At 53.7% G+C, this 26,249-nt stretch overlaps 1 protein-coding gene across 1 annotated transcript; it reads right to left on the bottom strand.

The window, feature by feature from the left end:
* Positions 1-14,688: 14,688 nt before the first annotated feature.
* On the bottom strand, positions 14,689-18,039 carry FZD5 (frizzled class receptor 5). Its single transcript, XM_067548753.1, has one exon. It carries the CDS (start codon positions 17,770-17,772, stop codon positions 15,901-15,903), a length of 1,872 nt encoding a protein of 623 aa, XP_067404854.1. The 5' UTR covers positions 17,773-18,039; the 3' UTR covers positions 14,689-15,900.
* Positions 18,040-26,249: the final 8,210 nt, after the last annotated feature.

Here is a 26,249-nt window from a genome sequence, read left to right as displayed (position 1 = left end):
GTGAATATAAACATACTTTTCCTGTGCTTATTTTGCTGATTTGATATACAGCTTTCACACATGTAGCAGGTGCCTTCTGGCACATCTAAAGAAAGAATCAGCTGTGCCAGGTTTTCACCTTTTCTTTGATAAATGAAACAATTGAGGATGTAATAGCAAAGTAAGAAAAGAGGTTTATGATCCTAGTTTGTAGGTACATGACCAATCCTAGGATGCTGTCAGCTGACATCTCCCTAACAGTCTAGGAGAATTGGAAAAGAGTTCACCACCAAGTGATCTGAATCTCTTTTCCTGAAGAATGTATTGCTAATCTTTTTGTCTGTTTAGCTAGTACAGTCTGTCCTACAAAAGGCTAGGATTGAATCTGATTCCTCACAGCCACACTGAAATCAGGAGATACCTTTGCCTAATGGCATTTTACAGAACCAAGCATTGATGTTGCCTCACAAGCGGTATGCATGGTATGTGCTGTTGCAACATGGCGCATCTGATGACACACACAATAGATTAAAACTGAATTTGAAAAAGTCATTTTACCTTAATAGTCAGCTATTTCATTGATGCACTATTCTGACAGATCAGCTAACAAATTGCTACTTAACAGAACGCTCATGTTAAAAGGTCGTGCTCTTCCCTCCACCTGCCCCATACGGAAATCCACTTTGGTTCAGCCGGCCATTGGTAACCCACTTCTACAGATGTTGTATGCTGTGTTTTAGCTGTGTCAGTCCCATGATACTAAAGAGATAAGGTAGGTGAGATAATATCTTTTACTGGACTGTTTCCAGACCTGAAGAAGAGCTCTTTGTGGCTCATTAGCTTGTCTCTCTCACCAACAGAAGTTGGTCCAATAAAAGATATTACTTCACCACCTTGTCTCTCCAACCTATGGAAAAATACCTTGTATGCCATCTCAATATCGCAAGATACACTGTATAATAACTTGTGCAGAATCTTCTCTTACTGTGTTCTTTGCATTTCTACTGATGTTTCATTTCATTTTATTTCATTCATGTATTTCATTTTAGATGTAGATGGTCATAGTAGTAGATGCTTTGCGTCTCCTTACCAATTGCTTTACCATCTTTGCATTAAAAGCTATTAAAAATGACTTAGGAAAGAATAAAAGTTTGCCCTTTTTGCTGCTTCATGATGTATAAAGGCCTGACTTTCTAAATCACTTTTTCTTTGAAAAAAGCATCTTTAGTACCCTGTTTTTGCAGGAGTCGATGGTTGACTGGAAAACTTAATAAGTTTAAAAGTTAAATAGGAGTTAACAAAAGAAACTGACGACCGCTTGTGAGAAATTAAAACTGGCAACCTCCATTCTCCTTTAATTGAGGGTTGAACTCCCACTCCAGTGCTCTAATTTTCCAGAAAAAACAAAAAGACCAAACCTTCAAAATCTGTTCTTCAACCTCCGAAAAGTCTGGGATATTAAATCTTTTGAGCCTTTATACACACAAGAAGCAAAAAAAAAATTGGGTTTTGCTTTTTGGTGCTGTAAGACGCCTTAAGGAGAGACAGCATTGGTGTGTTTCAAAGGGAATCTCATCCAGTTTTTCCTCAGGAAGTCTGGTGTTCTATCTTTGAGTGATTGCTCATATCCATTGCAATATAGGTGAGTGCACGCCCTGTGCACTGGTTCCCGGAACTTTTTTGCCCCTAGCAAGCCCCACAGGGCCGGCTCAAGGCACCCCCTGGAGTGCCGCGGTCATGCTGCAGTATATCAGGCGCCGCTGGCCCTGAGGGCCCTCAGTTCCTTCTTTCTACCCATTGACGGTAGCTGGAACGTCTGCCCCTTGCTTTTCAGTAAGCAGCAATCCCTGTTTTTTCTGGTTGTTGCAGTTAAGTATAGTCGTTTAAGTATAATTGAGTAGTAAGAGATAGATAATAGAATAGATAGTTTGCCCTTTGGGGCTTAGGGTTGAGCCAACCTGGCTCAACCGGGTTTAAGGCCTATGCCGTCTGCAGCAAGGCCTTTCCGGTGAGTGATCCGCACAACTGCTGCCTCCTTTGCCTCGGGGAGCAGCATCGTAAGGACAAGTGCCGGATCTGCAAGGCCTTCAAACCTCACACACAAAAGGAGCAGGACGCGCGCTTAAGAGCCATCCTCATGGAGTCCGTGCTCCGGCCGGACTCGGAACCCTCGCTCCCCTGTGGCACTGTGTGTATCCTCGGTGCGCAGCACACCGTCGGCACCGGGACAATCGATACAGCAGTTGGCAGTGCTGAAAAAGCAAAAGCGGCAGGGTGCTGCTCACATGGACTCCCCTGCGCAAGCGGTACAGCCGGGGGTTACACAGATACCCCAGCCACGTGCCGTGGAGAGTGCTCTGGCACCGGCATCTCCTCGCAGATGAGGAGGCAACTCCTGGGGATGGGGGAGTGCCCCTGCAAAGGCCATTGACGCCGGAGGCGTTCGCTACGGCACACGCCCTCATGGGCATGCCCATGCCTCTGTCTCCCCCCTCAGCAGAGGGCACGGGGACTGGCGTCTCGGGGTAAACCCGTGCTGGGTGGCCCCGGTGGGTGGTGGAGACAGGAGTCCAGGTCTCCCCCCAGACGATCGAGGAGGGTCGAGAGTGCAGGCTCCCCTCCCAGCTCCGACACTGGATCGTCTAGCTCCTCTGCACCAGGGGCAGTCTCGAGGCTCTGGCGCGAGGCGACGCTGTTCCAGTTCCGCCTCATGAGGGGATCGATCTTCGGGATCCCGCACCAGGGCACAGCACTGGTCCCGAGCACACACTCTGGTGCGAATCCCAGTGGCCAAGCAGACTGGAGGTGCTTGGCACCGGTCCCGATCCCCGGAGTGTAGCCCGGCACAGACGCGAGCGCCTGACCACCACTATGCCTGACACCGCTCCCTAGATGCTGACGGAGGCATGGCACCGGTCTCGATTCCCCGGCCCGCAGCCCAGCACGGATCCCGGTGACCCATGAGTCCTGGGACACTCGGTACCACTCGCGATCCCCGACACACCACTTGGCGACTGAGGTCCAAAAACACGCTCGGCGCCGGTCCCAATCCCCGGCATGTAGCCCGGTGCAGATCCCGGCGCCTGATGACAGCGGGCACGCTTCACACAGCTCCCCGTCCCCAGTGCACAGTCCGGCGCGGATTCTGGTGATTGAAGGGACCCGGCCATCTTGGCACCGGTCCAAATCCCCAGCCCGCAGACCAACACGCCCATTTTCTGACACCCGGTGTGCCCGGCACCGATTCAGGTTCCGATCCCACAGCCAGCTGGAGGACACTCACCACCACAGGCACCGTTGCTCTTCATTCAGCACAGTAGAGCGCCGGCACTGCTCCCAATCCCCGGTCTGCAGCCCAGTGCCGGGCCCGGCACCGAAAGCGTCGGCACCGTGTCATCACTCCCGCTCCTCGGAGTCCAGGCGGGGGCGCAGTCTGGATGGTCCGACTCCAGGCCTCCTAGGAAACGCCGTTACAAGACCTCAACGGTGGTCGTCCAGCTCCTCCAGCCACTCTCCCCCCCCGCCGGCACCGTGGGCACCGCCGAGACCGCTCCTCTTCGTCCCGGAGCAGGTCATCGGGGAAGACCGGTAGGGACCACAAGTCCTGGCAGCACCGGTCCCGTAACTCGGGGCGCCATCCGCACCAGGGCCCTCCCCACTTGGCACCGGGGCCGGTCCCAGCTTGGCCCCAGGGTCCCTGGCAATGGCCCTACTGGGGTCCCTGGGGAACTGAGACAGCCCAGGGTATTGTCGGTCCCCTCCTCGATGGCCCACCCGCCACCGCCCCCCTTGAGCCAGCCGGACAAGGGCCATTCCTCTGGGGAGGAATCTGATTCTCAGGAGGGTCCCTGTATGGGGCCCCTCCCACAGTCGTCGTCCTCCTTCCTTGGACAGTACAACCGCCAGAGACCAGAGGGTACCCCTCCCTGACTTTAGAGCTCACCAAGAACTCCTTAAGAGGATGGCGGACAATTTGAACCTAAAGCTCAAGGAGCTCTCCGAAGAGGAGGACCCCCTCTTCGGGGTATTGGGGTTGGCAGGGCCGTCCAGGGTCGCCCACCCTGTGCATGAGCGGGTCCTGAAACTTGTTAAGGCCCTCTGGCAGACCCCTGCCTCGGTTGCCCCCACTTCCAAGGGTGCCGAACGAAAATATTACGTTCCAGCAGAGGGATTTGAATTCCTTTATAATCATCCTGCTCCGGGGTCACTGGTGGTGGATGCTGCCAACCAGTGGGACAGATGGGGGGGGCAGGCAAATACCCCAAGAATAATGGCAACAAAAAGTTGGACTTTTTCAGCAGGAAGGTCTATTCTATGGGGGCCCTGCAGCTGAGGATCGCAAATCACCAGGGGCTCCTCGGCCGCTACAACTTGAACCTCTGGTCCTCCCTCCAGAGGTTCGCGCAGGGTTTGCCTCAGGACCAGGCAGCAGATTTCGCCACCCTCATCCAGGAGGGCACGACGGTGGCGGGAGCAGCCCTACAATCAGCCAGTGACGCTGCAGATGCCGCTGGTAGGGTGATGGCATCCGACATCGTTATGTGTCGGTGCTCCTGGCTTCAATCATCAGGGTTGTCTCAAGAGGTCCAGCAGTTAATCCAAGACCTGCCATTCAACTGCACTGGCCTCTTTTCGGACCGCACGGACAACAAGCTGCACACCCTGAAGGACTCCAGGGCCATCTTGAAGTCTTTGGGGCTGTACACGCCTCAGGCCTCCAGGCATCAGGTGCGACCACGTCCCCAGCGTCAACCCCAGCTGGCACCGAGACCGCCCCCCCCCCCCCCCCCCGACCCGCTCAACCCAGGAGGGGTCAGGACAGATTCAGGGCACCTAACCGCTGGGACCGCCAAGGCCCCTCGGCGTGTCCCCAGCAAGGGCCCCCCAAGGGAAACAATAAGAAACAATTTTGATGGTGCGCACGAGGGTGGCACCTCCCACATACCCTTTCCCTTTGTGTACAGACTGAGGCCGTACTTCGCAGAGTGGCCGTGCATTACCTCCGACCGTTGGGGGCTGGGCATAGTGCGCAGAAGTTATGCCCTGCAGCTCTTGGCCTTCCCCCCAGACTCTCCCCCTACCCCGTCCCTCTTCATGGACCCCTCTCACAAGCATCTCCTCATTCAGGAGGTGAATTCTCTTCTCCTCGGAGCGGTGGAAGAGGTTCCTCCTCAGGAAAGAGGAAAGGGTTCTACTCCCATTATTTCCTCATTCCCAAGGCAAAGGGGGGCCTGAGGCCCATTTTGGACCTTCGCCGTCTGAACAAGTTCATCAGGTGCCTCAGATTCCGTATGGTTTCCCTAGCCTCCATCATTCCTGCTCTAGATCCCAGGGGACTGGTATGCTGCCCTTGACCAAAAGGACGCTTTATTTCCATATTACTATCCTCTCTGGTCACAGAAGGTTCCTCCGGTTTGTGGTAGCTGGCTGCCACTACCAGTTCTCAGCCCTGCCCTTTGGCCTCTCATCTGCCCCCAGGGTCTTTACAAAGTGCATGGCGGTCGTGGCAGCCCACCTGCGCCACAGAGGGGTTCAGATCTTTAACTACCTGGATGACTGGCTGATCCGGGGCAGGTCCTGGGCCCATGTGAGGAACAGCCTGGCACTCACCTGCGTGACATGCACCAGACTGGGGCTGCTCATAAACGAACCGAAGTCCACTCTCACCCCGGTGCAATGCATAGACTTTATCGGGGCCACCCTGGACGCCATCCAGGCCAGAGCCTTCCTCCCACACCTTTGCTTCGAGACAATGGCCGCCATAATCAGCGATCTCCACAAGTCCCCCATGATGACAGCCAGGCACTGCCTTCAGCTGTTGGGACATATGGCGGCATGCACGTATGTGGTAAGGCTGGCTCGCCTCAAACTCAGGCCTCTCCAGGGATTGCTGGCCTCGGTATATACACCAGCCAGGCACTCGTTGAGCAGAGTGGTCACTGTCCCCACTCAGGTACTGTCCTCCCTGGATTGGTGGAGGGACCCAGGGGAGGTACTGAAGGGTGTTCCCTTCAGAGACTTGACACCCTTGATAACTCTTATTACGGATGCCTCGGATGTGGGTTGGGGGGCCCACATCAGCAGAGACCTCAGCACCCAGGGGCTCTGGTCGGCACAGGAGCAGTGCCTCCACATCAACGTCCGGGAGCTCAGGGCAGTCCGTCTGGCCTGCAAAGTGTTCCTCAGATTCCTGAGGGGCAGGATGGTGCAGGTCCTGACGGACAACACAGCGGCCATGTTTTACAAAAACAGGCGGGGGAGAGGGGGCACGCTCTTCGGCCCTTTGCCAGGAGGCCATTCTACTTTGGGACCTTGCGGTGAGTCACAACTTCCGCATAACTGCCTCTCACCTCCCGGGGGTCAGGAACGACGAGGCGGACCGCCTCAGCAGGTCATTTCTACCCCGCCACGACTGGTCACTGCACCCGGAGGTGGTGACGTCTGTTTTCCGCAGGTGGGGTGTTCCCCAACTGGATCTGTTCGCGTTGTCCTGGAACAGGAAGTGCCCAAGGTTCTGCTCGCTCCGGGCTCCATTTCCGATGCATTCCTTATAGATTGGACGGGGACCCTCATGTATGCGTTTTCCCCCATTCCGCTGCTGCCCAAAGTCCTCTTGAAGATCAAGAGGGACAAAGCGAACATTATTCTGGTTGCCCTGGCCTGGCCGAGACAGCATTGGTTCAGCATGCTGCTGGACCTGTCCATCGCCACGCCGGTGCCGCTCCCGAGGCGTTACAACCTGCTCTCCTAGGACCAGGGTTGCCTGCTGCACCCGGACCTGGACTCCCTCCACCTGACAGCATGGAGACTCTGTGGCTGACGGAGGGAGAGAGAGCCTGCTTGACGCAGGTCCAACAGGTGCTGCTGGGTAGCAGAAAACCTTCCACTCAGGTGGTGTACCAGGCGAAGTGGAAGTGTTTTACCTGTTGGGCACAGTCCTGGGGTATCCCACCATGCTGCTCGCCCATACAGGCGATCTTGGAGTACCTGCTCCACCTGAAGCTGCAGGGCCTGGCCCTGGCCTCGCTGAGGGTACACCTGGCGACCATCTTGGCCTTCCACCAGCTGTTGGAGGGGAGGTCGCTGTTCTCGCACCCTATGCCCCTTAGGTTCCTCAGAGGGGTGGAGAGGCTGTATCTGCAGGTCCGTGATCCGGTGCCTTCCTGGGATTTGAACCTGGTCCTCGCCACACTGACGGGACCCCCCTTCCCTCCTCTGGGAAGGTAGCCTTCCTGGTGGTCATTACAGCGGCTAGGAGGGTCTCTGAGATTAGGGCCTTGACCTCGGAGCCCCCCTACACGATCTTCTATAAAGACACGGTGTGGCTGAGATCTTCCTCCCTGTGTTCTTTCCTAAAGCACACGCTTCGGAGAAGGAGCGGAGATGGCATTCGCTGGACGTGAGACGAGCCCTGGCTTACTACATCGGGCGGAGCAGGCTGTTCCGGAGGTCGACGCAGCTGTTCGTGGCCATGGCAGACCGGATGAAGGGTTCACCCGTTTCCACCCAGCACATCTCCACCTGGATCACTGCCTGCATCAGGACCTGCTACGAGCAGGCGAAGGTGCTGCTTCCAGGAGCTGTGTCAGCACACTCAACCAGAGCCCAGGCCTCACCTGCAGCCTTCCTGGAACGAGTGCCCCTGCAGGACGTCTGCAGAGCAGCAACCTGGTCGTCGGTCCACATCTTCACATCCCACTACGCCATAGTACAGCAGGCGAGAGAGGACACAGGCTTCGGCAGGGCCATGCTGATGAGAGTAGCTAGACGCTGACTCCTACCCACCTCCAAGGTATGGCTATTTAATCACCTATATTGGAATGGATATGAGCAATCACTCGAAGATAGAAAACAGGGTTACTTACCAGTAACTGTTGTTCTTCGAGATGTGTTGCTCAGATCCATTCCACACCCGCCCTCCATCCCCGCTGTCGGAGTCAGCAGAAAGAAGGGACTGAGGGCCCTCAGGGCTGGCGGCGCCTGATATATCGCGGCATGAGCGCGGCACTCCAGGGGGCGCCGGAGCTGGCCCTACGGGGCATGCTAGGGGCAAAAAGTTCTGGGAATCAATGCGCGGGGCACACACACACTATATGGGAATGGATATGAGCAACACATCTCGAAGAACAATAGTTACTGGTAAGTAACCGTGTTTTTTTTTTTTTTAAAGAAAAGGCCCCTAGAAGGTGTCAACAAAAGCTTGTTTTTGAAACAGCAGGCTCAAGAGGGAATTTATTCATACTCACTATTGGAAATGTCCCTTTAACAACAATGGGATTTTAATAGAGAGGACAAGTTAATTCTTTTTCTGCCTATGATCTAGGCTGGCAGGATAGAGAAGTGTGTGCCCTGGGCTATATGTACTGGGTATAGTAAACCCAATTAAAAATGCCCACCAATCAGTAATTGTCTAGTCATAACTGTGACACTCAAAAGCTGGCAGCAAATTGCCCAGCTATGTGCTAGCTTCAGTGCAGGCTGGTTAGAATCTGCTCCCACCCACTAGTAGCATTAGATGGAGATCAGCGCTCTGCCAACCCTTCATTGATAGGTGTTTTGGCTGATTGAATCCCAGCTGAAGAATACAAACTTTCTTCAGCACAACCTTTTCCCTTTGGATACAGGAACTGTGTGTTTTGTTGCTAAGGCCATTTGGTAGGAGAACTCCTTAAAGTGGGATTGGCAGGTAAGGGGACAAATTTGCGTGACCAGATGTCCCAATTTTATAGGGACGGTCCTGATATTTGGGGCCGTCTTAAATAGGCATGTATTACACCCCCCACCCTCTGACTCAATTTTTCACACTTGCTATCTGGTCACTCTAGGACAAGTACTTCTGGAATAGAATAAACATCAAGAACACCCATATTCTTATTGAGATAAGATATCCAGCAGCGTAGAGCCGAGTATTGGAGGGAGCTCCACCAGAAAGGAAGTGGTGGAATCTGTTCAGATTTAATTTCCGTCTAGTTTTCAAGGATGGATATTTCTTACAAGAACTGGGTACAGGTCACTTGCGTGTTATACATTTGTTTTCCAAGTGGCACACCATAGATAAATGCAGAAAGGGTTTATAGAGTGCACTGGATTACACTCCCCTTTTCTTAAGAGTGTTGTTACTCTGGTCCTTAATAGCCAGTTTCTTGCCTTCCTTTCTCATGTATCTTAAAGTTGTTGTAAGCATTCTGGATCATTGGACCTGATCCTCCTGTCAGACACACCATTGGGGCTGCATTGCATTACTGCTGAGTTGCCTTACTCTGAGTGGTGAATTAGGCTAATTGGTCAGTCTGTAAAGGCTATGCCTCGTTCTAGTGCAGCTTCTTTTTTAGGGAGGCAGGAGGAGGGGGAGATTAATCCAAGATACATGAGGGTACATTTAGGAACTGTATAGTTCAGTTCCTAAACTTACAGACCATTTTTTCAGCTCAGGAGACTAAGACCTTCACTGCACCTTGCAAGCACTTGATCCCTGCCAGCTCTCAAGTGCTGTGACTGGTGCTGTACAAGTCAAAGGAAGAGGCCACAGCTGCCCTGAGGAGATTAGTCTGAAGAGACAGGTAAGGATTGAACACACCCTGGAGAACCTAGATCAATGATTAGATGCCTGATCATGGCATAAACTATTCCAATACCTTACTTATTAGTAAGGGACTGACTACCTCGGGTGATTAGCAATATGCCATCTACAGTAACCAGCTTCCTTCCCCACCTGTAGGAATGAATGGTGGGCCATCTGTGAGCCTGATGTGCCACTTCCGCTCACCTCCCATCCACTTACACATCCTAGTTGTCCATGCAGCTCGAGGCCTACAAATCCCAGAGCATGCCAAACTCCCTGAGAGGGGGATGGTTGGAATAATGGAAGAGCCAGTGTGTGTGTATACGTTAAAGCATGTATTTAAAAGGTAGAAAGCAAGTGTGCCTTGGCTTATCATAAAAGGCCCTATTGTGAGTGAGGGCTGCTGCAGATTCTTTCTACTCACTGGAAGTTGTGGATCTTGACATGTGGCGGGATCAGACCCTGTGCCAGTGAATCTTACTTGCACTGATGGAGGATGGCCAGACAGCTATTGGTGCCTTAAAATCAATCCTGGGTGGGTCAGTGTCTGCATTTTATCCACTGTCTTTTTGTTTTGTTCAAGATCACTTCGGCTAGTGCTGCTCAGCTGACAAATCCAGTCTCTGTTAGGTGTGCACACTTCACATCTGAGTAGCTGAGCACAGCATGATGTGTCACAAATGACAAGTTTTAACCCCTTGCCTTCCTATTGTAAATGCTCTTCCTACAGCCACTGAGTACCTTTTCGACTGAATCCCTGCAAAATTAGATGCTTCCTCCTGCAGAGGAAGCTTTCTAAGATCTATCTTTTGGATGAGGTGGGTCTGTGCCAGAGCTGGACAGGGGCCTGAGATTGGCAGGCACTCTCAGATGATTGAGACTTGTTAGACTGTGGTAAGTGATAAGTACCGAAGGACAAGTGTATGGTGTTTGAGCTTATTGCTGGGCAGGTAGCTGACACTATTCCAAGTCCAAAGACAAGTCAATTTTATAATAAGGCCTATGCTCTATGTATGGGTGTAACCATACATTGCCATGACTGCACAGTTTACAGGAGCTGTTATGGACACAAGCCAACAACCATTGCTTTTAAAGCAACTCTTGCTCTAGTAGTGTTCGCCTCTTTTTGTTGTTGTTTAAAGTCACAGAACAGACACAGGCTTTCCCTCCAGCCCCTTTCTGTAACTTCCTTACAAGGCTTTGCTTACAACCGGTGTGAGGACTTACTGTTGGATTCCACTAGCTGCATTCCTATTTCCTGCTAGGAAATGTGACGTTTATTATTTATAGAATAATGTCAACTAGTGACTAGGGCCTCATTCAGCTAAGTGCTACTCCTGTACTCCATAGCATATTCCTTTCAGTGCCTCCTGCTGGTAAGAAAGGGGGGAGAAAACACACACAGTCCTCCAGAACATTCTCATTTCCCCCTATTATTTAATGTTTTATTTTGCTCTACCAAAATCAGGAACAAAGAAACAACAATAGACACTTTGGTTTTCTCATAAATAGCTAAACTCCATACTTTGCTTTGAATAAAATTTGAGATTTTCCTCAACTTTTCACAAAATAGAGTACATACAAAGTTGTTCTTTTTTTTTTTTTTTTTTTTTTTTTAAATAAAATTCAAGCAGTTGACCATAGTAGCCTGGCTCCTATAACGTTTTTAGTTGCTGTTGGCAGGGCTATTGGTGAAAATTTGGAGAATCCTGAAAGCCAGGAGGAACAAGTAAAGTTTGAGCTGTTTTGATTGTCTGCAGCCAGGAATTGTCACTACCCCAAAGCTACCCTGTCCAGTGCTTCAACTATGCTCACAGAGTCCACAGTTTGTAGCTGATTTTAAAAAAAAAATCTACATAGGCAGTTAAACTTGAAGAAAAATCCTGGACATGGTTTTGTTTATTGTAATATATGAAACACATCGAGCTGTGTCTTCGAAAGGCACTACAGTAAGACATTAGTAAGACTAGGCATGAATTTGACTAATGTAAAATGAGTTAAGGTCCTGGACCCTAGTTTCTCAACCTGTGGTAGGCGTACCCCCAAGGGTACGCGAGACATGGGCAGGGGCTAGGTCCAGGAAAAACGGAGTGAAGGGGAGGTGGGTGGCAGCTGCCGACTTCTAGGGAAGCAGGGCACCAGCAGCCCACTTCCCACGTGGAAGGCGGGTAGTAGCCCCCTGCTTCCTGCCTGGTCACAGCTCCCAGCTGGGAGGCGGGTGGCAGCGACTACAGTCCTGGGAAGCCGGGCTTCAGCTGCCCGCATCCCATCCTGTCACAGCTCCCAGCTGGGAAGTGAGCGGCAGCCACGGCTCTTAGGGGAGGTAGCTGGCAGTCCCCTGCTTCCACCTGCTCACAGCTCCCAGCTGGGAGGCAGGTGAGCAGCAGCCCCCTGCCTCCCACTGGGTCCCAGATCCCAGGTGGGAACCCGGTGGCAACCTCCTGCATCTTGCAAGCTGGGCTCGCAGCTAGGTGGGAGCCACCTATGCCCCGGTGCCCAGCCAAGGGACAGCCTCCAGGGCCCTGGCTTGAAGACGGGCAGCAACCGCCTGTCCACATCCCTGGTGTGGAAGCCTCCTGTGCCTTGGCTTGGCTTGGGTGGCAGTAGCCCACCTCCCGGGCTGGCAACCAGGCAGTAGCCACCTGCAACTTCCCCAGGTGGCAGCTCCCCTCCCTGGCTCAAAGCCCAGTGCCCAGAAAACTTGTCAATTTCACTGGTCTAGCCCAGCAGTGAAATTGACAACTATGACCACCCCAGATTTCACCACTTACCCTCTTTTCTTCTCTCTCTCTCTCCCACCCTCCTTCCCTGTCTCACACCCTTTCCGCCTCAAAAATATGGCACAGCGCTTTATATTCCCCAGCCTTGGTATGCTGCTCAAAGCCTCCTAGATTTGGCCAACATCGCTTCTAGCCCAGGTACATACATGAGTTGTACACCCCTGGTGTAAAGGTAGGTAATCTGACCCACACTAGATCTGACATCTGTCATATCACGGCCTTATATATTCAGCCCTTCTTCCACCATATGACTCACATTAGTCTGTAAATATAAAATCCCATGGAATAGGGAGGAGGGGGAACATTAAAATTTTCAGAAGTTAGGGGGTACTTGCTACTTAAAAGGCTGAGAAACCCTGCCCTGGACTACAACACACACCTAGCCCCTGTGTAGTGGGGCCGAAGCTGCCTTGGTAATGAGAACAAACCTGTATCAAAGTACACTAAAACTCTCTAGAATATACAGAGCAGATTCCACAGTATAACTATTTACAGGGTCTAACGGAACAGGGTCTGGGTCTGGCCCACATGAAGTACTGGACCCTCCTGCATGCATTGCAGGGCCTCTGTGTCCCCCAACAACTGCGAACCTGTGCTGGGGGATTTATTGCAAAGGAAAAGGGCTGCCTTCCTGTGGCAGTTGCTGCTTGGTCATGTCCATTCCCTCACCCCATACGCACACATGCAGCTAGCGCCTCAAGATCCTGCTCTCTGAAAACATGTGCATCCAGCTGATGGTGGGAATGCAGGGCTTCTTGCTGTGCTGCCCACAAAGTAACAGAGGCTGGGGCGGGCAGCTCCTTAAAATAATTTGCTGTTGGGGGAGGGGAGATCCATGTTTGTGCCGGGGTGCAGGTCAGGAGTGCTGTTCTTAAGGGATGATCAAGACTCCAGCTGTACTCCCTTAGCAGCTAGGGTCCTTGGTGCTGCTGTGGGGGGGTCACTGCTCAGTGCCCGCTTTAATGCAGCACTGGATTTTTAGCCATTCCTCCTGTGTTTTTATCAGCCTCCGTTTCGCTTGTGCCAACCACAGGCCCTACCAAACACTCAGTGCTGGCTACCCCTCTGGGCCCCAGCAGGTTATATGTCCAAACCGGGCACCAGTTACCGATTCAGCACACCAGCCCTAGGCTGTGAGGCTAAGGATGGGGGGGGCAGGGCGCTGGGGGCACTAACTGGGCCTTGGATTGCTAAAAACTGAAGAGAAGTGCACGTGGGGGTTTTTAGTCCTTGGGGGGGGGGAAGCAGGTCCTGCTCTGAAACAAAAACCAGCCCCACTTAGCAGCTGCTCCTTTGATAAAGGTGGCAGCTCGTGTGCCTGAAATCCAGCTACCTGTGCTGCGTAAAGAGGTGATGGCACCTGCCTTAGGTCCTAGGGTGCCGCCCAGCCTGCACCTACGTCTCACAGCTGCCTGGTTGTCTCAGGAGCTAAGCACGGGATGGGGCAGCAAGCAGGCACTTGATTGGGGGAGCTAGAAGGACAGCGTGAGCCGCTGCTGCCCGCTTTGAATGTGACAGGGCGAGGACCTCAGTTTTTAGCCAGTGACACGCAGTAAAACTAGTCAGCGGCTGCCCCGGGGCCTAGCCCGTCTGACCCAGGCCCGTGTTTGAAGTAAACATGAGCCTCGGCCGCCGCCACGTGCGCCGCCAAGCACCGCCCCTTTCACACGGGAGCTAAAGCAAGGCGGGCGGGACTGGTCTGACTCCGAAAGCGGCTCTGGCTGGGCAACCGCAGCCGGGCGCCTTGAGATGCCGCAGCGTGACTGAGCCTGGTGGTGGAAAGGCGCCCGCCCCGCCAGTCCCAATTGCCGCCTGCCCGCGCTTTCCGCCCGGTGAGACGCCCGGGGCCGCGATCCCCGCCAGCAGCCACCCAGAGCCGGGCCAGGCTCCAGCTACTGCGGCTTTAATGCGCACCGCAGGCGGCAAAGGCGCAGGACGCGGCGGGGCGCGTATCACCAACGAGCCTCCCCCCCCCCCGGGCCTGTGAGCGCACCTGCAGGGGCTTTAAACCCGGCGCCTTCGGCTCGTGTATGGCCAGCCCCTCCCCACCCCCGCCTCTGTCTTGAGGGCCGGGGTGGGGGGAGCGGCCTCGCTGGCTTTAGCTGCAGCGAGAGCTGCCGGCTCGTCCCGCCTATAGCGCGGCAACCAGGGCGGCGCGGCCCGGCGGAAACTGCCCATCCGGGTGAAATGGAAACCCCGGCCTGCGGCCCCCTGTTCCTGGGGGGCAGAGGACCAGGCCGCCCCACGGGCTCACCGGCTGCTGTGAGGGGCCGCGGGTGTGAGGACATTTTCCCCGCACACAGGGCCAGGCCGGCCCGCTCTGCGCCCCGGGGCGATGGCGCCGGTTCTGCCGGGCGCGGACTCGTGGGGTCCGGATCCCCTCACGCGGGGGTGGCGGAGCACGGGGGCCCCGCGCGTGGGGTTAAAGACACGGCGGAGGGGGGGGCGGGGCAGCAAACCCACTCCCCCCCCCGCGGGCTGAGGCCGGCCCAGTCCCATGCCCCGCTCCCACGGAAAGCGGCGGCAGAACCGGCGCGTTGCGAACCGGTTCGGCTCTAAGTGCGCAGCTCCTGCATGCGGGAGAAGCCCCCCCCGACACTCGGCTTGCCAGCTGCCACCTGTGCCTGTCCCGCCCCCCGGCTTTACTCACGCGGCGGCTTTACTCCAGTTTTACCCAGGCTGACTTTTAAGGCCCCTGGTAAAGTTCTAGCCGTTTCTGCAGGCGCTCAGCGCGTTCACACCCCCCGGCCCCACTGGGCGGAGGCGCTGGGGGAGGACAGACTTCCCGCTTACCGGGCACGCGCTGAAGACCGGCCTTGAAAGGGGTTTTGTGACACATTGAGAGGGCCGCGGGGCTTTAGGTTTACACGCAGGCACTGAACGCTCTTGCCCTGCCTCGAGCCACACGCTGGGGGGCTCCGTTGAGCAGGCAGCCCTTCAGCCAGGAATTCGTTTAAAGACACCGGCGCTCGGCTAGAAAAAGCATTATCCCGGCTGCTCAGCTCCCGCCACCGTACCCCCCAGTCTACCCCCTACAGCGCTGGCGGGACTCGCTCAGACCGTCCCTGCGCGGGGACCGGGCACCGGCCGCGCTTCACACCCTACCCTACCCCTCCCCCCCCGAGGCTCTGACATTGAAGCGGGAGGAAAAGCTTTTAAAAAAGGGTTTTTTTTAATAAAAAGATAATTAAAGCTCCGCGTTTATCCCCGCCCTCCCGGGTTGTTTTAAACCCGGCCTGTTAAGCTTCACGCACATCTGGCCAAAGGCTCCCTTGTCTGTTCCCAGCCAACCCCTGCCCGGGCGCTGCAGGGCAGCCGTACACCCCCGTCGCCGCCGCTGCCTGCCGGGGGGAATAAATAGGCTCTCGTTACCTGCACTAGCAGGGGTTTTAAACCGAAGCGTGTCCTGGAAAGAGCGTCCGTTCAGTGTGGCGGCCGTACAAGTCAGACCCCCCCACCTTCCCCGTGAAGGCTTGACGCGTCCACACAGGGCGGCAGGCACGTTTAGGGGGCTTTGGCACGCCTCCGCCTGCCTCCTTCCCCTCCCGTGGCACTTTCGGCCCGGCCCGGGGGGGCGACTCACACGTGGGACAGCGGCACCTGCTTGTGGTAGGAAGCCGAGCTGGGTGCCCCGGTCCCAGTCCGGCCCGCTAGCGCGCTGCTGGCCTGGCTGCACGTGGAGGCGCTGCCGGGCTTCCCCCCGCCGCACCATCGGCCGGTGAAGCGCTTCCAGGAGTCCAGCGTCTTCCCGGACCAGACCCAGACCCCCGAGGTGATGCCCCCCACTAGGCCCATAAAATACTTCAGCATGAAGACGGCGTAGTCAGGCTTGGCCGCGGGCGGGTCCCCGGGGCAAGCGCAGGTCCGTGCCCGCTCCCAGCTCTCCCGGGAGTGCAGCTCGTAGGCGTGGCAGGCCACCACCAATCCGGCCGGCACCGTGTAGAGCACAGCGAAGAGCCCCAGGCGGATCATCAGCTTCTCCAGCTTGTCGGTCTTGCTGCCCCCCTGCTTGATGACGCTGCGGATGCGGAAGAGCGAGACGAAGCCGGCCAGCAGCACGAGGCCACCGGCCAGCAGATACACCAGCAGGGGGGCCAGCACGAAGCCGCGCAGGTTGGCCAGGCTCTGGTTGCCCACGTAGCAGATGCCGGCCACCGGGTCGCCGTCCACGGCGCCGAGCGCCAGCACGGCCGCGGCCTGGGCGCTGGGGACCAGCCAGGCGGCCAGGTGGAAGTAGGGGGCGTAGCCGGCGATGGCCTCGTTGCCCCACTTGAGGCCGGCGGCCAGGAACCAGGCCAGGGCCAGCACCACCCACCAGAGGGAGCTGGCCATGCCGAAGACGTAGAGTAGCAGGAAGACCAGCGTGCAGAGGGCCGGCCCGGGGGTCTCGTAGTGCACGTGCTGGTGCTGTGGGTGGCAGGCCACGCTGGCGTGTCCGGCGGCCAGCCGCACCAGGTAGCCGGCCGAGACGAAGAGGTAGCAGGCGGCCAGGAAGACGATGGGGCGCTCAGGGTACTGGAAGCGCCGCCGGTCGATCAGGAAGGTGGCCAAGGTGGCAGCGGTGGAGAGGAAGCAGAGCACTGCCCACAGGCCCACCCAGAAGGTGGTGAAGCTCCTCTCGTCCGGGGTGAAGTCGGGCTGGAAGCAGGGCACGGCGCAGTTGGGCACCTGGCCGGTGCGCACCTTGCTGTAGAGCGGGTGGGAGGCGCTGGCGATGGGCACGAAGGGCTCGGCGCAGCGGCAGGTCCGGCCGCAGGCGGCGGCAGGCGGCGGCTCCCCCCCGGCCGGGCCCGTGGGCTGGGGCGGGGCGGCGGTGGGCTCGCTGCGGTTGTAGTCCATGCAGAGCGTGTCCGGGTCGCCCAGCGCCGGCAGCCGCTCGCAGCTCATCCGCTCGGGCCAGGCGAAGCCGTATTGGCGCATGAGGGGCGAGCAGCCCGCCTTGGCTCGCTCGCACACAGCCCGGCAGGGCGGCAACGGCTTGGCGTAGTCCGGTAGGCAGATGGGCGTGTAGACGCTGCAGAGGAAGAAGCGCAGGTCGGGCGAGCACTGGATCTCCACCAGCGGCCAGAACTGGTGCGCCTCCAGCCCCGCCTCGTCCTGCGTGTCGTGGTTGAACTGGTTGGGCAGGCGGGTCAGGTTGTAGCCGATGCCCCGGCACATGGGCACCGTGATCTCCTGGCAGGCGGGCGCTTTGGAGGCGGCGGGCGCCAGCACCGGGAGCCGCAGCAGGGCCAGCAGGCTCAGCAGCCCCCGGCCCGCGCCGCCCATCCTGCCCCCGCCGGGCGCCGGCCGCCTTCGCCGGGACTCTCCGGCCAGCGGCCGCCGCCCGCCGGCCGGGCCGCGCCCTCCTGCGCTCGCTGCTGCTGCCGCTGCCGGGTTGGGCGCTGCGGGGCGGCGCTCGGCTCCCGCCGGCGGGTGAAGTTCGGCTGCTGCCCCCGACCCCTGGGGCATGGCCCGCTCAGCCCCGGCCGGCCCGCGGCCCCCGCACGCCGGGCTCCATGGCCGCGGGCAGCCGCTGGCAGCCAGCGGGGAAGGGGAGCGCCGCGAGCCGCACGGGCCGGCCGGGCATCGGGCTGCTCCAAGCCACTCCTTTCCTCCCGGCGCCGCGCCGCCCGTGGGTGGGCTCCCTCCGGCCGGTGCCCGCTCGCTGCCTGCCTGCCGCCGCTCTTTGAGCCGAGACGAGCCTAGCCGGCGGACGGGTAGAGCCGAGCGGACTGGAGTCTCGACTGACTGAGCCCTAGCTTCGGCCACCTGCGCTCAAATGCACACACAGGATGAGGCCCCACCCCCTCCGCGGGTAGCCACGCCCCCTCCCACGGTGATTCCCAGGGGGCTCTCCCTTACCTCCCCCTTGGGGCCGCCCCCCCACTTCCGAGTCTGGTTAAGCTGGGGGCCCCCCTACCCCAATAGGGACAGCCCCTGTCCTTAAGCACAGCTCCCCCAGGCCAACAGCGGCCACCCTGGCTGGCCCAAGCCCCCAGCTCAAGAGGCCCTGGCAGGGGCAGGGGCTTACAGGGTCAGAGGGAAAGGTGGGAGCTGTGATGTAGCCCCTCCCTTGCCCTGGGGACACAACATCCCAGCACTGTGCTGGTGCCTGAGAGCCACAAGGTGACAATGACTTTGCAAGGAGTCTCTCTGCAGAATCCAAGCTAGGGCAAACCTCAGTAGTGAAAAACCTGCTTATCTGGGGGAGAGCTGAAATATTAAGGCAGCTGCCCTGATCGAAAAGGGTGATTCATAACACCGATGAGGTCTATTTAAAAACTCCTAAAAGACTGGGGGTGTCCTAAGCTTGAAAGTCTATAGGAGAATCAGAAGTTTAATGAGTCTGAGATACAGTTCACCCCTTACATGTTCACAAAGAGAGCTTATCGAAACACCCCTGCTTGGCACTAGATGGACTGGGATAATGGAGTGCATTGAACCAAAACCCCATTTCCTCCACAGCGATGTTAGATTGAAGAAGAGGAAAGAAGATAGAAATAAGCTGTGGCCTTGTGCTTTCAACACATAAGAAGTGCATCGATAACCTACTAATGCATACCCTGGAGAGCCCTGTTGCCATTAGAGTGGGGCTCATTAATTATACATTTCATTAAAAACAACCACCAAAAACTCACCAACAACAAGATTTTTGGTGTTTCTCCACCGTATCCTTTCACTATGAAAAGTAGTTCCCACTAATGGGATAGGAAAACAGTTATAAACACCTTGTCTCAGCTATTTTGAATCTACTTGTTAATTTTTCCTAACCCTGTCCCTCTTGTTTGAGCTGCTGGTCTCTTGGCCTCTCCCTTGCTCTTCCTCGCCCTGCAGAATCCCAGCTTCTCGTTCAGGAGCCTAACAGACACCGTCAGCTCACTTTCTTTTATAGAGAGATGATTGAACGGCTTCCAGTTTCGCTTAGACATCAAACGAGTTATGAGCCTTTGACACACACACTGGCCACAGATTATTATTGAATGGAGACTCCCAGGAAGTCTTGGCACGCCAGAATTTGGCATGCCCAGGAAGGAGGCAGCTATTGAAATGAACTTTTCCCCCTTTATCCTCTTGCTGCCCTCCCCTGCCACTTCGCATCCCTCAAGGGTGCACTGTCTTTGTCCCGCTCCCTACATTATCTTGTCCCGTCATCCATTGAACGCAAGGGATTTTGGGGTGTGAGATTAAGCAGTGGGAATTGGTGTACAGCAATATAATCAAAAAGACCCAACTAGCCCCTCAGAAGGTGGCTGTGGACAATCAGTGTCCCCTGCCAGAGACGAATAACCACAAACACAGAACAAGCTATAAATTACCCACATTTGTTTCCAGGTCAGTTAATAATCTTGACTGCTAACCATCTATTTCCCTAGGCAATCTGCTAAACTAACACCTCTACAATGAACCAGAGCAGTAAATAAATACAGAAACGCATTTAGGTTGCAAGATCTTCTCTATGTAATTGTGTCTAAAAGAGATTATTGTGCATGTAAGCAGCCCTTCCTCATTCAAGGTGTGGGTCGTGGTACTTCCTTTGCGGATGAGATGCATAATGATGGTTTGGCTGAAGACTGGGCCACCTTAGGAAGACTAGAACTCCTTTTGGAACTTGCAAAAATGCACCCCCCCCCCCCCCCCCGAGAGACATTGTTAAGCCCACCTAAGACCCAGCATAGACAGGGCTAAGAATTCTTCTGTCGACCTAGCTGCCACCTCTCAGGGCTGGTCTACGCTACAGAGTTCTGTGGACAAAAGTCAGCTTTTGTTGACAAAACAGTGGAAGTGTACACACTGAAATGCTCCTCCCAGCGATGTAACTCCCCTGCTACGCTGACATAATAAAACCACCTCAACGAGAGGCATAGGGCTTATGTCGGCATAGTAAGGGTGAGGCAGTGTCAGAGTAGACACTGCATTCCTTTCATCAGTTGTTAGCTGTCATTCGTGTCACTTTCAAGGCTCCGCTGGAGTGAGGGAAGAACCCCTTCCACTACTGTAGTGACTGTCTGCTACAGCAGTGCCACTCTAGCATTTCTAGAGTAGACATGGCATCCGGACTACAAAACCCTGGGACTAGCACTTACACATTACCCTTGGGACCAGCTCATCAGCCCAGAGGAAGCGAATGACAAATCCTAACTGCCATGGAACCTTGTGATTTCACTATCCCCATTCCCTTCTCCTTCCAGATGGCTGTCACCTGGAATATTTCGCTTTTGTGTGAACAGCAATAGAGAAGATGACACTAATACCCTTGCATCCAGTAACAGTCAGCAGCTTCTTCTAGTTCCACCACCCTAGGACCATCATGGGTCAGTAGCTGTGGCAGTGGCTCACCCTGGGTGCTGCTTCCACAGGGACAATGTCAGTGGTCACCTACCTGCAGTCCACAGGATGGACATTAGCCCAGGCAGTGTCACTTAACTGTCTCATCCAGCTCACTGAGCAGCATGAAGGAGTGAGAAGTTGCTGCTCTCTTTCAAAACAGTAGCCAGCACCTGGGTCAGCTTATTTAATCAATATTGTAATTAATATAATATAATGAACATAGTTCTTGTATTCATACGGTGGCTATTGCCTTAGAATCAAAGGGTGGGACACACAAAAGGAATAAGGTGCCTAAATACTTTCATGAATCCCACCTACACAGCCCTGATTCTGCAAACACTTAGACCTTGTTTACGCACAAAACTTGCACCAGTTTAACTCACATTGGATTTTTAAATTGATTTCTTGAAATCAGTGCAAGATCCGATATTAGGTTAACCCTGTTTCGCTTTGCTGAAATAAGCTAAATCAAAAGCAACTAGATTTAAATTGATGTAAGAGTGCTTACATACAGTAGTGCACCAGTCTAGCTAAATCAATTTTAAAAACCTTACCTTTAGTTAAATCAGTGCAAGGCTAGATGTAGACCAGTTTGTTAGTAGATGCTTAACTTTACACACAGGCATAGTTCCATTGATTTCTAAGGGAGCATAGGTTTGTACTATTAAGCACATGCATAAGTATTTGCATGACTGGGGCCTAACCAACAATCTAAACATGTAATAGTGAATTGTTCTTTTTTGGGGCTTTTGTATGCCCTTTGTCGTCTAGATATAAAATTACTAATTTAACCAACAAAAATCAGGTGATACTTATACAAGCTCTAAACATCTTAGGAAGTGAACTAGACAAGCTAGTAGACCTACTAAATCTCAGTCTCTGGGATCCTTATGGAAACATCCTATAGACTTTAATAGGGATGAAACCAATCTGGTTCTATAGACACTAACAGGCCTAACTTCTGAGAGAATGATATCCTTTTCGTAGAGTTTTTAAACACATTTACAGAATTGAATACGGAATTATAACTGGATTAGCAGATTCTGTAGAGCTAGTGGCTATAGAAAGGATAGTCTTTATTCCGTTCTATAGGACAGTTGTATAAGTGGATGCTATGATTACGTCATGTTCCAGCCATTTGAGCATTCCAAAACTAAATGCATTTTTCATCAATATGGTAATACTGCTATTGACCTCTTGGTATAAATGGCAATTTGCAACTGGTTGAAAAAAGGAATACGTTTTTTTTGCAAAAAAAATTGCTCAGTTTTTTTGGTGAAAAATTTTGATTTTTTTTTTTTTGTAAACCAGTGCAAGCAGGGATTTAAAAAAACCAGGTCCCATCTCCAGCAAACTTACAACAGCATTAGTGTCTCATTTTTTCCTTCTGGTCTCCTTGTCTGTTGCATCTCATTGAAGTTCTTTGGGACAGGGACCAGCTCTTTGTTATGGGTTTTTAACCGTGTGTAGCACAAAGGGTCTCCGGTCATGATTGTACTTTAAATAATTATCTGACAGCCTGGTCCTGCAAAATCTTAAGGACTGCACATGTGAGTGAGGGTTTGCAGCACTAGATCAACTAAATAACAAAACTACAACGAATATGCAAAGTCCAAGTTAGGCATTGAGCAGTAAGGGAAAGGAAGGGGGTGAAACAATAGAAAATGAAAGCATGTTGCTGTTTCCAGGAAAGCCAATTCAGTTATTTATTTTTATTATTTATGCGTTGTTATATATTCATAGGGTCTAAGGTTAAAAGAGATCATTCAGTCTGATCTGCCTATCACAGGCTATTACATTTCACCCTGAACTGAGTCCAATAACTTGTGTCTGACCTGAAGCATGTCTTCCAGACAGGCATCCGGTTTTGATCTGAAGACATCAGGCGATGGAGAATCTCCCATTTCCACTGGCAGCTGGTCTAAGGTTCCCTGGTTTGTATATTTCTCGGTTATTTTTAACAGTGAAGGACTGAATTAAAGTCCATGCCAGTTAAGGAGGTTATGATCCATTAATTGTGAGCCCGACGGCAGGGAACACTCTCAGCTCTCGCTTTCATTCACTTAGGACCAAATGATCAGATGCAGGCATAAGAGGTGTGGCTGCTGATCTGAGTGTTTGCACATGCAAACAGGTGTTTGCCTGTGTAATCAGAGCATTGTGGAAGCAAAGGTGCAGCTAGGTGTCCCAGTTACCAGGCTTCTGCATGCAAATCCTGCCAACATGTGCAAATGCAAGCCCATGTACCAGTTGGGCCCCACATTGAAAATACTGTCAGTTTTGCTTGCTGTTTTAGAAAAACAATGGTGCTGGAAGAATGTATTTATCTGTAGCCATCATTGCCATCCAGGTGGCAGGAATACGTCTCTGAATTCAGCCCTGAAGTCTGCCTCAGCATTTTTCCGTAATAAAATAGCCCTCTTGGGGAGCTCAGAGCCCATTTCACCTGACTGTGGTAGGAAAAACTGCCAGAATGACTATATGTGTAGAGCTAGATGGCATGCTGGTAAAAACACCAGCAGCAGCCAATGCTCCCAGCCATCGTTACCAGTCCCAGTTGAGCTGCACTGGTATTAGACTAACAGTGGGAGATGGTCCTCCAGCTTTCAAGGCACAGAAAACCTGCCAGAGCAGGGAAAGCAGCAGGAGGAGGAGGTGCTAATCATTGTCAATGTGCAGCACTTCGCACCTACTGGGCAGGTGCTAAGTGCTGTTAATTACAATGGGATTTGCCTAGGCAGGGAACAGGATGAGCTGTGAAAGGCACTGAGGCAAGGGGGGGAATTTTCATTTCACTTCATTATCAGCAGCTTCTGGTCAATTTGTTTTTACCCTTGTGCACTGTCTATACTAGTCCCCAGAAGGTCAGAGGGTTCTCAGAACAGACATGCTTGAGCAGCCTGAGGGATGCTCTACGCTGAACACTTATATCAGCGTCGCTAACGTCTCTTGGGGGTGGGAAAAAGCCACCTGCCTGAATGATGTCATTAAGCCAATCTTACCCCGGTGTAGACAGTGCTGGGTCAATGGAAGAATGCTTCCATCCACGTAGCTACCACCTCTCAGGAAGATGTATTAACCATGCTGATGGAAGAACCCCTCCCATCACTCCACTGAGTGTCTACACTGAATTGTAAACAGCTGTGCTACTGTAGCAGGTTCGGTGTAGACATTGCCAGAGTCTTATTGCCCTACTGTACTCCCAAACCGGCAGCTGGGGACTAGTGGTGGTGAAGAGGAGCTACAGTAACTCTACACTACCCGAGGATTACCCTACCCCAGGGAGAGCCTCCAGGGACTGGATCTGCTGTGGCTAGTTCCACTTAGGGCACGTCTTCACTGTAGAGTTAACTCAGGCTCTCCAGGTTTTAGTCCAAACTCCCCTACTGTCCACACACAAAACCCTTCTACCAAGGTTTATATGTGCTTTGAATGTGGGCCGTTTACCCAGCTTGGGGTATAAATTAGAACCCAGGTTTCACTTCGCAGTGTGGATGGAGTTGAAGTCCAGCTTACAGAGCTAGGGCTGTGATAGTCCTCCAATGCCTTCCCACAATTCCCTGGGGGCTGGCTTTTCCTGCTTTTCTACCTACGTGCCTCCTCCGTACTGGAAGCCACCTGCCAGTTTGTATAGACATCCTCAGCATTCAAACCCTTCATTCTGTACATCCTGCTCCATGTCTGCACTGCTCAGCTCACTCAAACAGCGCTAGCACAGACATGCTGTCTGGGAGATCCTCATCCCAGCATGTGGCCAGCTGGACACAGACAGCCATATTCCGGTGGAGTGCTCGTGTTGGATCAGTCAGCAGCACGATTCTGGGCAACATACCCCAAATTTGCACTTCTGCAGCAGGCTGGAGGAGAAGGGGATTAAACAAATGGCAATGCAGAGCAGGAAGAGAATAAAAAACTAGAAGGGCATGTAGTGCAACGCAAAGGATGCCAACAGCCTATTGGGACACGCCCTGTCAGCCTACTGCTTCTGTGAGGTGACAGAGCCCGCTCCCATGCATTGTGCTGGTGAATCAGCAAGAGTGGCTAGGACTAGGGTCTTGCTGTTTAAGCCAGAGCTTGACTGCAGCAAGAGTGAATTAAAAACAACTTTAAAAAATCCTAGAGAAACATGCAAGCCAAGCGCAGGCTCTGTGTTTTACTCAGGAAGCAGTACTGGATGCTAAACGGTTTTAAACAAATGGCCAGTCTGTCACGTTAAGATTAGTACTGGCTCCATGCCAGTTTCCCACTTGGAGCGCTAGATCCCTGCAAATCTTTCAGACTCTTTCTCTCTCTCTCTTTGCAGCATCAAAGGAGAACTCCAATTGGTGGGCACACCAGTCTTCTTTAAATGTTCAGATGGAAAATTTGTTGGAATGAAAACTATAGTGGAGGGGCAAGCTCTGCTTTCACTTAGGTGGCAAGGCGCCAATTGTATAAAAGAGGTCTCATCCAAGTGCTCTACATCTAGATTGGGGGTAGGGACTCTGCATCTCCACCCTCCTGCCCCTCTAGCTGGTACCTGCGTTCTGCACAGCTCCACCATCTCCACACAGCCCCTGCAGGGGCATGCAGGGCCCAGGAGGAACGCGGAGCTGGTGGGTGGGTGGGTGGGGGTGTGTGTGTGTGTGTGTGAAGGAGCTCAAGGCAATGGGAGTGTATGTGGGTTGGGTGCTTGGGGCAGCAAGGACGTGGGGTTGGTCACGGCAGTGGGTGTGATGGTTGGTGGAGCTAGAGCAGTGGGGGGTGTCTGGAGGGCCAGAGTAGTGAAGGGGATTGCGTGGGAGGTGTTGGAACAGGGAAGAGTGGGGTGAAAAGGAGGGGGGCAGAGCTGTACAGTGGGAGCTGTTTGGGGTGGGGTGTACATCTCTGTGCTTTCCAAAACCCCCATATCCATGCTCCTCATTTCTGTTCTCCCTCTACATAAGAATGGCCACAGTGGGTCAGACCAATGGTCCATCTAGCCCAGTATCCTGTCTTACAAGAGTGGCCAATGCCAGGTGCTTCAGAGAATGAACAGAACAGGTAATCATCACGTGATCCATCCCATCGGCCATTCCCAGTTTCTGGCAAACAGCAATCCCTGCCCATCCCGGCTAATAGCCATTAATGGACCTGTCCTTCATGAATTTATCTAGTTCTTTTTTGAACCTCACTGTAGTCTTGGCCTTCACAACATCCTCTGGCGAGGAGTTCTGCAGGTTGATTGTGCATTGTGTGAAGAAATGCTTCCTTTTGTTTCTTTTAAATAATTTGTTAAAATAATTTCTCCTCAGCCCCCATGTTCCACAGCCCAGCTCTCCCCCTCCACTGCCTCTGCCTACCCAAAACGTCCCCACTGACACCATGCTTGTCCTAGCACTCTTCCTTCATCCTCTTGCCAGCTACTCAGCCTGTGGGTCCCCTGCCTCTCGGTTGGACAATGGTCTGGGGAGGGAGAACCAGTTAGTGCTGGACGGGCAGAGAACTGTGAGATGAAAAGATGAGGGGACCTACATGCAGCCAGTGCATTCGGTGGCTAGGGCAATCATTGCCAAAGAGCTAGAGGCAGTGCAGGTGGAGAGCTGGGCTGTGGTACATGGGGCTGTGGAGAACTTATTTTGAAAAAAAATCTAGGAAAT

Source organism: Emydura macquarii, unplaced genomic scaffold, assembly GCF_026122565.2.
Source record: "Emydura macquarii macquarii isolate MOO-44397 ecotype Brisbane River unplaced genomic scaffold, CSIRO-AGI_Emac_v2 contig_1253, whole genome shotgun sequence".
In the NCBI taxonomy this organism is placed as follows: Eukaryota; Metazoa; Chordata; order Testudines; family Chelidae; genus Emydura; species Emydura macquarii.
Note: the sequence above shows the minus strand (reverse complement) of the source record. Positions and strands in the feature narration are given on the sequence as shown.